This window comes from Lathyrus oleraceus, chromosome 5 (genome assembly GCF_024323335.1).
Source record: "Lathyrus oleraceus cultivar Zhongwan6 chromosome 5, CAAS_Psat_ZW6_1.0, whole genome shotgun sequence".
Taxonomy (NCBI): Eukaryota; Viridiplantae; Streptophyta; class Magnoliopsida; order Fabales; family Fabaceae; genus Lathyrus; species Lathyrus oleraceus.
Window position 1 is genome coordinate 625,423,081 of NC_066583.1, and position 10,197 is coordinate 625,433,277.

The 10,197-nt window shown below is 32.5% G+C and overlaps 1 protein-coding gene across 1 annotated transcript; it reads left to right on the forward strand.

The window, feature by feature from the left end:
• Positions 1 to 304: 304 nt before the first annotated feature.
• Positions 305 to 5,388, forward strand: LOC127087246 (uncharacterized). The gene is made up of 4 exons (XM_051028109.1): positions 305 to 948; positions 3,764 to 4,047; positions 4,170 to 4,397; positions 4,523 to 5,388. Exons 1-4 carry the CDS (start codon positions 537 to 539, stop codon positions 5,030 to 5,032), a joined length of 1,434 nt encoding a protein of 477 aa, XP_050884066.1. The 5' UTR covers positions 305 to 536; the 3' UTR covers positions 5,033 to 5,388.
• The last annotated feature ends 4,809 nt before the right edge of the window (positions 5,389 to 10,197 follow it).

Here is a 10,197-nt window from a genome sequence, read left to right on the forward strand (position 1 = left end):
AACCAGGAAAGTTAGGATCACCTTTTAAACATAGGCTTTAAATAAAGTACATGACCTTTAATGTAGTTTTGTATTTATTACAATATTTCCCATAATATTATTCTCAGCTACCTACTTCATAATTATTTTTCACTATAGTAAAATATCACAATTCTTTATTCTTGATTATATAATAGTTAACTTAATTGTTTAGTATGAAATCAAATTATTGTAAATATACCTACTTTCATCTATTTTTTTTAAATAAGTTCTTTTCTTTATTAGTTGTAATATTTTAATATAGCATGAAATTTCAATGAATGTTCCCACCACTACATATAAAATCAATATAATAGATTCTTTGACTTCACATTGTTGATCATTTTTCTAGATTATTAACCATTACAGTTATATCAACTAGTTGTGATAGATAGTTTCACACACAACACAACACAAACCAAACATCATAACATACCTAACATACCATGACATGTAACACAACATCATCATCGTCAACAACAACACCAACAACCTCAAACTAATCAAACCATCCAAACATGATCATGGACAGAACCGACTCCCCCACTCGCGACCAAAAAGTCGTATCGATCGAATGTCTGAGAGGAAGTTCCAAAGCCGATGAATGGACCGGAGACATGCTCCAAACCGGCGACATAGTCGAAGAGCTTCGAATCGGAACAAAATCGAACTCCCTCATCCGGTTCAACTCACCCTTCAAAGGTGGAAAATCTGGAATCCAGAAGATTCTTCAAGAAGCTTACAAGAAAAAGGAAACTTCGATCATGATTAGGGTTCGAAGAGGCTTAGATGAATTTGCAGAGTTACAGGCGTGTATTGTTCCGAATGATTCTTCCGGGAAGAAACAGTTTGTTCTGAGATCCATTTCTGACCCGAATTATGTTGTCGGGTTTTTGGATCGAACCGAAGTTGAATGCTTTGAGATTCAAGGTAATTAATTGCTTTACACCAACCTCAACTTATTTTTTAATTTCTTTTTAGCTTTTGCGTTACGTGTTTTACTTTTGTTTGTTAAGCTTTTTTTAGTGCATGTGACACGTGTGGGAAGAACTTAGATTATTTTGTGAAAATGTTTTTCTGCTTTTATTTTTTAAAATTTGTGTAAATTATTCTTTATGACAGAGAAATACTTAGACTATTGAATTAAACAATTGTATGCATTTTTTCTTGAAAGTAAAAATTACATAATCTCTTACTGATAGTTTAACTTTTCTTCTGTTACAATTTTTTATTCTAAAACCTAATATATTTTTATAAAATAATTGGGTTTAGGATTTCGTCTGTGTTTTTCTTAAAAAATGTTTTTGACCTTCGCTAACGATATTTTTGTCATAATGTCATTTTCAGTTTTTTTATACATGGTCATTTTAAAAATAATTTCAAATAGTTTTTATTAAATAATAAGTCGGAAGAAACCTTCTAATGAGAAATATATAAATTGTATTTGTTCGGTTTGGATCGAAGAGTGTAAGTGATGTATGAGGTGGGACTATTTTAACCGATTTTTTATCGTATTTGTTTCGATCAATCTCAAGTCTGCATCAAAACGACGAGACTATTTTGGCCGATTTAAAATAAAAATATTGTTCATTTTGAGTCTGAGAATGTTAAGGATTTTGAACTTTAGAAAATGCGTTTTGTTGGACTGGATATCGTTAAATTCGATTATCAAGTAATGTGAGATTATTTTAGCCAATCCGGAACAATTGTCCTCGGTTGAGACTAAGGTGCATGGTGCGAGTATGTGGATTCGATCGCTCCTTCTAGTTTCAATGTTTCGATCGATTTCAAATCTGCATCATATATTTTGTTTTGTGTGTGTGATTTCTATATCCGTGTTCTTTAAAAATGACACTTGTTGAATAGAGGAATTAAATCTCGATTTTCAAATAAAGCGAAGCAATATTTATTTAAGAATATACTACTATCTATTGTTAATTCACAATTTCTAACTTAAAAATAAGTCTCAATTTTTCTCACCGTTAAAGTTTGTATTTATTTTCGCTCATGTATTTAATGTGCTTAACTTATTGGGTGATATGGGAATGCATAATAAAAATTCAATAGTAGTGAAAATTAGTGAAATTTTAAAAATTGAAAAAAAAATACTATTAAATTTAGTATTAGGAGATTAAAACCATGATTTAGGGAAAATAAAGTCCAAAATTGCATTTAATTTCAAGTCTTTCTTTGATCAAACCCTATCCTATCATGTGATCGCAACTTAGCTTAAATTTCTTCCTACTCTTAATAGAAATGAAACCCATCACTTTCTGAGTTCTCATGATGTCTTCAACAATTTATTTCACTTTGTTTGAAGTGATATGCGTTGTTGAATTTTAACAACGGGCCACAACTTTTATTTGAGGCAATGACTTTTCATTTAAGAGGAACAATTCATGAAACTTGTGAACTCACATGGGTCCTTTTCTGCACATAAATAATCAAGACATTTTTGTTTTTTTGTTTATTATCCCCATTTACTATGGATCCAGGACCCCATTTGTTTTTTCAAGCTTTCCATAGTTTTTTATGACAAGATTCTATAGAAGTTTCTTATGAGTTATGAACTTGGGATTCTTGTTTTTGTTTTTACAAAGAAAACTTGGTTTTTTGTTGGCTTTTCTAGGATTGAAAACTTTAGGCAGGATTAGACAATTAATGAATATTGATACTTAAAAGAGTCATTATTTTTTTTATCAAGAAGTCACATCTTAAGTAGGGAGAAATAGAAAATCCCGGTTTGTTTTAACTTAAATTTTTTATTTTATTTTTATTTTTATTTTTAAAAATTGATTTTACAAAATAGTTTTTTAAAATATTATAAGTTTTTTTATATTCGTTTTTTCTAAATTGAAATATTAATATTGACATCCTATAAAATAAATATATATTATTGAAAATCAAAATATAGTCGAACTTATAATTTTAAAAAAAATTATATTTCAAAAATGATTTTTATGAAAAATTATTTTGAAATAGTTTCAAAATGAAGTGATTTCTTGAAATTTTGATATCCAAAAAACTTTCAATAAAATAATAAATAGTTAAAATAATATTTTAAAAATAACTATTTAAATCAATTTTTTATTTGAAACTTTTATGTTTTGTAAATTTTTTTTCCACAAAATCATGTTATATTACATATTTTTTAGTCAAAACAAACGGGTAATTAATTCATACTAGTCTAGTAGTCAAGGTTGTCAAAATCACGATCTACATCTTAAAATCTTACGATTTTGCGATCCCACTCACCCCAACGATTCCGATCTCAAATAGAATTGTGTGTTCTAGCCAAATTGTGAAAAAAATTCTTAAAACATTGATTATGTGCGATCTTGGCCACTTCTGGCCACAATACACCATTTTCCGATCACCACTTTTACAAACCGAGAAGGATGACAACATGTGGAGGCGTAACAATTAGGATTCAGCGGAGGCCATTTTCCCATGATACACTTACCTACCAAAATATCATGTAAAAATCTTCAAATATATAATATTATTTTTCATTTTAGTAATATCTTTTGTTAGGATCGATTGTTTTAGGATCTTGCTACCCCTCCCGATCTTACGAAAATGATTGGATAGAATCTTCCGATCTTAATTACGATCTTATGTCTTACAATCTTACTATCCCTTCTCAATCTTGTGAGTTAAACTAAGAGTTTTAAATAAGATAACATGGATGAAAATGTTTGTCTCAGATTGTGTCTGACGAGTTATCAATAACCGTAATTTTCAGGTTCAAGGAGTAGTAGGATGGTAAATGCACTAACGAGGACAAAACTACAGGATGGATATGTTTCTTATCCATGGGAGAGGAGGATGCAGGAGATGCTAACAGTTCCAAATTCAAGCAATTTTCTTTCCATATTACTTCTTCCGAAAGCTTCCGATAGAGTAGCGTCGCGCTACAATGATCTGGAAGATACCCTGGCAAGAGCAAATGCTTGGATCAATGCAGGTCAAGCTTCAGGTGTCCCTATTGTCTTCATGAACATTCAAACCGAGTCGCTACTCACCAAGGTAAATGATCATACAATTTTGGATTTGATCACCCTCTAACGTGTAATTTATCTGATTGAGCTGAACCATTCAATGAAGTTTGAGAGGCAGATTGATGAGTTTTCATGTTTTTCGTGTCGCAGATATCTGGGGAGACAGCTTCGTCGACTGTGAATGCGGGGTCTCTTGCTGACTTATCTAACCTAGCAAATGCTAGCCTTTATGGCTTTGAGGATTACCATGGAATAGACATAGGTGTTGTTCGAGCCGTTCGGTTATGGTATGCTCCTGTCGGAGGAGAGCTTTCGATCGAGATCAAACTAAAAGAAGAAGACTCAAAGCTCGGATTCGCCATTAGCCGTACAGAAGAGGTTCCTTTCCCTCTTTCTCTCTTACTTTGATTATGACTCGTCTTTAACCGCGCTCGCTGAGATATCAAAAACCATGATGTCGCGGCTTAGATCGCGCTAACATACCTTTTTATTATCATGTACAGGGATTTATATTCATTTCATCGGTGATTAATCAAGAAAACGTACCGGCTACGCGTTCGGGGCTAAGCAGTCTATACAAACTCGCAACAGATACTTGTAGATTATTGGTAGTTTCAAGAGTGTCAAACCAAAAAGTACTTCCATGGATGGTATCTTCAACAGGAGCAATTCGATGTTACGACACAGTTTCCTTAAGCCAGAAGCTATCTTTGCACAGACACACCAGAGTTCCAATTCTCCTCCATGTCTTCCTTTGGGACCGAACGTTGGTTAATTCGAGCGGCGGAAGCAATAGATTCAGAGCTTTATCTCCGCCTGCGATGCAACCATTACCATCCGAAGTTCAGATTGGTCGGTTTTCAAACGAAACTCATACACTTCCATTGCCTCCAGAAGCTTCTGATCCAACCGATATCACTAGTGAAGTTTCGCACTCGAGGCTCGAGAGAGACACAGCTGGTGAAGCCTCTTTCAGATTTCATGACTTCTCTTTATCTAGCAATTGGGTATGATACAAATTATACATATTTGGAGATTATGATTTTGTTGTTTGTTATTGTAATGTACATAAATACAAACTATATACATTACATTGGACTTATAAGAACAATGAAGCATATAGAGTTGGTTATATACTGAGAAAAGAATGACCATTATTTTGTCTGTTATATAGTTTTGGATCTTGATAATGTACTCTATTGTGCTAAGTAGTAAGAAATTTTCTTAGTAGTTGACTGGTTTTGAAGAGAGTAGAATTGGAATGAATAAATGTAATTTGTTGTCTATGTGAGGTAGGAATTTTTATTCCAATAATTATATGGTTCCATCTTATCTTATAAAAATAATGATATTACTTGTTTATTTTAAATATATGTTGCCAATCTTAAGAAGCTTATTTTATTTTATTTTATTTAATAACATATTCAATTTTTCATTTGAATTCAAAGAAAGTTGGAGCCTATTGAGTTTTTGTAACAATCTATAGATATTTTATTATAATAGAGTTTTGAAGTGTTTTTAAGTTAATTATTCAAGTTGGTGGATTTTGGATAGAGTTTTATGGTATTAAAAATTAGTATAGAAGTGAGAAGTTATGGTAGATTAAAATAATTAGACTTTTATTAATTTAATATTTAATTGAATTTAGAATGATTAATTTAATTTAATTAAAAAAATTGAGATTGTTGATTTTATTGTAAATTATAATATTTTTAGTTAATTAAAAATAATAGAAATATGAGAATATGAGTTTTGTGGTGATAAATAGATATTTTAAATAAAATAAGGAGGCAGATAGAATTATTTATGAATTGGGGAGAAATAGTGAGAATTAATAAAATAAAAGAGAAATTAAATTTTATTTAATTATTTAAGTAGAGAAGTTGGGAGAGAATTAATTCGTACGTGAAAAGTTGAGAAAGAGGTAAAGGAAAAGAAACCCTAGGAGAACTTTTGGGGAGGGAAGAGAAAAATCTCCATTGTTAAAGCTTCAAGTTTCTTCGAATTCGAGGTAAGGTGAGGGGGGAGGGATTGTTCATATTTGGATTTTTTAAGCAGATGGATAGCGAGGGTTCCTTACACTCCTTCCTTCTCTCTTTTCTTTTTCCTCTGTGACAATGTTTGAGGCCAAATAAGGTTTGTGCAAAACCTTTTAAGGTGGTTGATATGATATTGTTTTCATGATTGTTGAGTTCTGATTTGTTGTTTGACCAAATATGTTGGTGTGCTCATCTGTGTCGTACATCGAAAAATGAGAACACAATTTTGCGAAGCGCAATCGCATGCTCGCGGGATGGACTGAACACCGAACTTTATTTATGCCTAAAAAAGAAAGGGGAAATATCGATAAAATCCAAGAAAGAACAACAATGATTATGGTCGCTCCCCCCAAATACAGAGAGTACACTCCACTCCCTCTGAGAACATACTTCCCCCCTTTAGCATTATAAAAAATACATGATAAAAAAATATCATAAGAACATAGAACACAAAATAGTTCATATAAAAGGAATGGATTACCTGATAAATCATAAGCACTTAGAGGAACATTTAAGTAGTTCATATAATCGTACCTCTCCCCCTTATGGGCTTGTTTATTGAGAATCTTGTTGCGACGGAGTAATGTATGTATGCATGCTCATTATGGGGGCTTTTCTCTCTTACCCCATTGCCTTGGTAATTAGAATCCCCTGGATCTATAATCTTCTGATGGCTTGTGAATGCTGAAAATATTCGTAACTTTTGATGTTGTTTTGGTTTTGATAAGAATTTTTGGCAAATTTTCTTATATACTTCCACTTTAAGTCTCTTATTCCTTTTTCTTTTAGGTACGGACTTAAATACACAATTATTCAAAAAATAAGCATAATGAATATGCGATAATTTAACACTTGTTAGAGGAATGAACCAGGGTTTTCTGAGTTCATTCTTTACCAAGTGACTTACCTCTTACCAAATAGTAGGTAAGCTTTAGAGTATTTATTCCTCTCAATTATCTTTGAAGCTCTCAAAATCTAAATGTAATTATAGAATCTATTTTTTCCTTGCTGGGATCCTCTGATGCTGCAAAGCATTCATTCTTCATCTTTCTGGAGCTTTGGTTTTCTTTTTGGCTTTTATATTCCTTTAATTAACTTTTTAAGGAAGTCATCATCTAATTAATGAATTTGTAAGGCAATAGAGTTCTAAATATGTCCCATCATAGACATTTTGACTCGTTCTGCATCATCTCAGAAAAGTCCTTATGCAAGGATTTGGTTATAACACCGAAAATGATTTCGTGAACATAAAATTGAACTAGTAAAATGTCATGCTTAGATTTCTTGATATTTGTTTTATCAATATTACTTCTTTGGAAATTGTTTTCAAGTTCTTAGACGATCATACCAAACTCTAGAAATTTGCTTCAAACCGTAAAGAGCCTTTTTCAGTTTGAAAACTATTGAATTGTAATTCCTTGTGTCGAAGCAGGCTGCTGGACAGAAGCTAGTAAGTGTCGAATCACCTAGTGTGTCGAGTTGTACTAGTGTATCGAAGTGTCGAAGCATGTTGCTTCACACAGGATTTCGACTTAGGCCTGTTTTTAGTAGTGTTAACTATTTTGGGATTTTATAGTTTTGGGCTTTGACTTAGGGAGTTAGTTAACCTAAATCTATAAATAGAGAGAATTCCCCCACACTTGGACTTTTGCACTCCGAGCAAAAATATTAGTTCAAAACTTAAAACAGAAAAACAAGAAAAAACAAAACATGCAATTCCAAAGGTTATCAAAATACAAGGTGCAAGCAAAATTATAAGTCTAAGCTTCAAGAATATGGTGTTAGTGAGTAACTTCTTGTGACATTCAAAGACGATAGGAAAACAGATTACCAAATAGTACATCTAAAAGCAGTAAGATCCTCACAGGATAAAAGTCACTCAACTCTCAAGTGTTTAAGTTAACTGTTTACACTTAAAGCACAACATAATGTTAGTACTACTATAAGCTTGAAAAGACTCTGACATCCACAATTGAAATACTTGCACACAAAGATCAAAAGGACTTTTATTTGGTTGTAACATGGTCAAGGTAAGGGTGAGATAAACCCTAAGGGGGTACTAGACTAAACTTCAAAGAGACAAAAGAGACTTGAAAGAAACTGCGGGAGTTGAATTTACAAAATATTTCATTCACTTCAACAACTATATAGTAACTGTTTTCATTCATATTTTTCTTCTCATTTATCTTTTTTTTCTTTTTTTCTTTTTCATAAGGAGTATGTATTGACATGTATACATCCTTCTATTTTTTTTCATTCATTTTTTTTCTTTTCTATTTTTCTTTTCTTTTTCTACCAACTTCTAAAATACTACAAACATAATTCTTCAATCCTACACAACTCCAAACAAGACTTTTTCAACCCTTTGAATATGGTGATAACATTGTTTTTCACTTCTCGATTTGTAATGAGTTTTAAACAAAAAAAGGATAATAGGCTCAAGGGGGTTTCAAACAAGGGATGCTATTATTTCAGGGTTGACTTTTTGGCTAACTGGCTAAAAAACAAAAAAAAAACAAAATTGCATTTATCATATCAGTATGCACAAGTAAACAACAACAACAACAAGATTCAATTCAAGCTCTAGAGACTAACAGACATGAGTGAATCACAAAAGAACGAAAGATATGGATTTTGTATGTTATCCATATAAGGCTCAAAATCTCACAAGGTTAATTGATCTACCACAAATAATGTACAATTTAGAGTTTAGTCCTACCTATCATACTAAAAATGCACAACAATTTTTTCACATCACACCACAAGACTTTAGTCAAGAGAACTAAGAATTGTAACTTAAAAACCAAAGGAAAAAGCATGCAATTTTTTTAAGAAAGCAAACAAAAACCAAAACAGAGAAAAATTGAAAACAAAACAAACAAAACAAAATAAATAAATGGTTCTCTCCTCCACACTTAAAACATAGTCCTCAATGAAAGAGCATAAATATAAAATAAGAGTGAAAGAAAGGAAATAACACAATTGAGGAGTCAAGGCGGATAAATGATTGCATAAGCATCCTTTCCCAAAGAGAGCTACTCTACAGTCTCTTCTTCCAAATTCGGGTTATCATGGAGTAGCTTTGGGTAGTGTCCATTGACCATGAAATTTTGATTAGTGCATTTGCCTTGTATTCCAAGATCAAACAAGAATCTTCGATAAGTAAAAGTGTTGAATGGCCACGTGAAAGTGATCTCCTTTTTCACAACATCAAGAATCAAAGGATTGCGGGGCTGCCTCACTACTTTTGTTTCATCTTTAAGTGAGATCCTATGCATACATATGGATGAGCTAATATCACGAGTGTCAGCCAAGGTCCACCCAATTCCCTTCTTATGTTTCTGCTTAAGTTGAAGCTTTGATGAATAATATGAATCATCGGGAAGTGGTTTAGGCTCTAAAGAATGTGGTTGTTCAATGGATGGTATGTTTGGGGAATCCGGAATGTCAAGAGCTTCAGCTACATAAACAATTTCATTTACACCGTCACCCTACAAGGCAGCATCAATCTTAGTACAAACAACACAAATGTTATTGTTAGTACAATCATCACATGCGTAAATATCATCAAAACCAGATAAAGTTGGAAAATCAGCTGAAAACAAATCAGAATAAGCTTCATCAACAATTACAGAAAGCAACTCTATTTGAAAAATAGAATGCTCTTCCAAGGGATGTTTCACAACATCAAAAATATTGAATTTCGCGACAATGTCACCAAATTCCATGGACATGGTTCCATCGTCAACATCAACTTTTGTTTGAGTTGTTTTCATGAACGGTCTGCCCAAAATGATTGGTGATCTGCTTGAATTTGTTTCTCCATACATGTCTCGAATGTAAAAGTCTGTAGGAAAAATCAAGTCATTAACTTGAACAAGCACATCTTCCACTATTCCGGCGGGACGGGCATTGCTTATGTTTGCTAGTTGAATGATTAAACCTATATGATGCAAAGGACCAAGATCAAGATTATTATACACAGAAGTAGGCATAAAATTAATGTTAGCTCCTAAATCAAGCATGCATTTTTCAAATTTACTATCCCCAATGATACAAGGAATATCAAAAGTTCCTGGATCCTTGCACTATTGTGGCATGTCCTGAGTGAGGGATGAACTGGTAGGTGAAGTGTTAGG

Excerpts from the sequence above, each read along its gene's own strand:
- LOC127087246 (XM_051028109.1), top strand. The coding sequence starts at position 537 with ATGATCATGGACAGAACCGACTCCCCCACTCGCGACCAAAAAGTCGTA. Across the intron at positions 949-3,763 it reads TGAATGCTTTGAGATTCAAG|GTTCAAGGAGTAGTAGGATG; the intron begins GTAATTAATTGC and ends CGTAATTTTCAG. Across the intron at positions 4,398-4,522 it reads CCATTAGCCGTACAGAAGAG|GGATTTATATTCATTTCATC; the intron begins GTTCCTTTCCCT and ends TATCATGTACAG.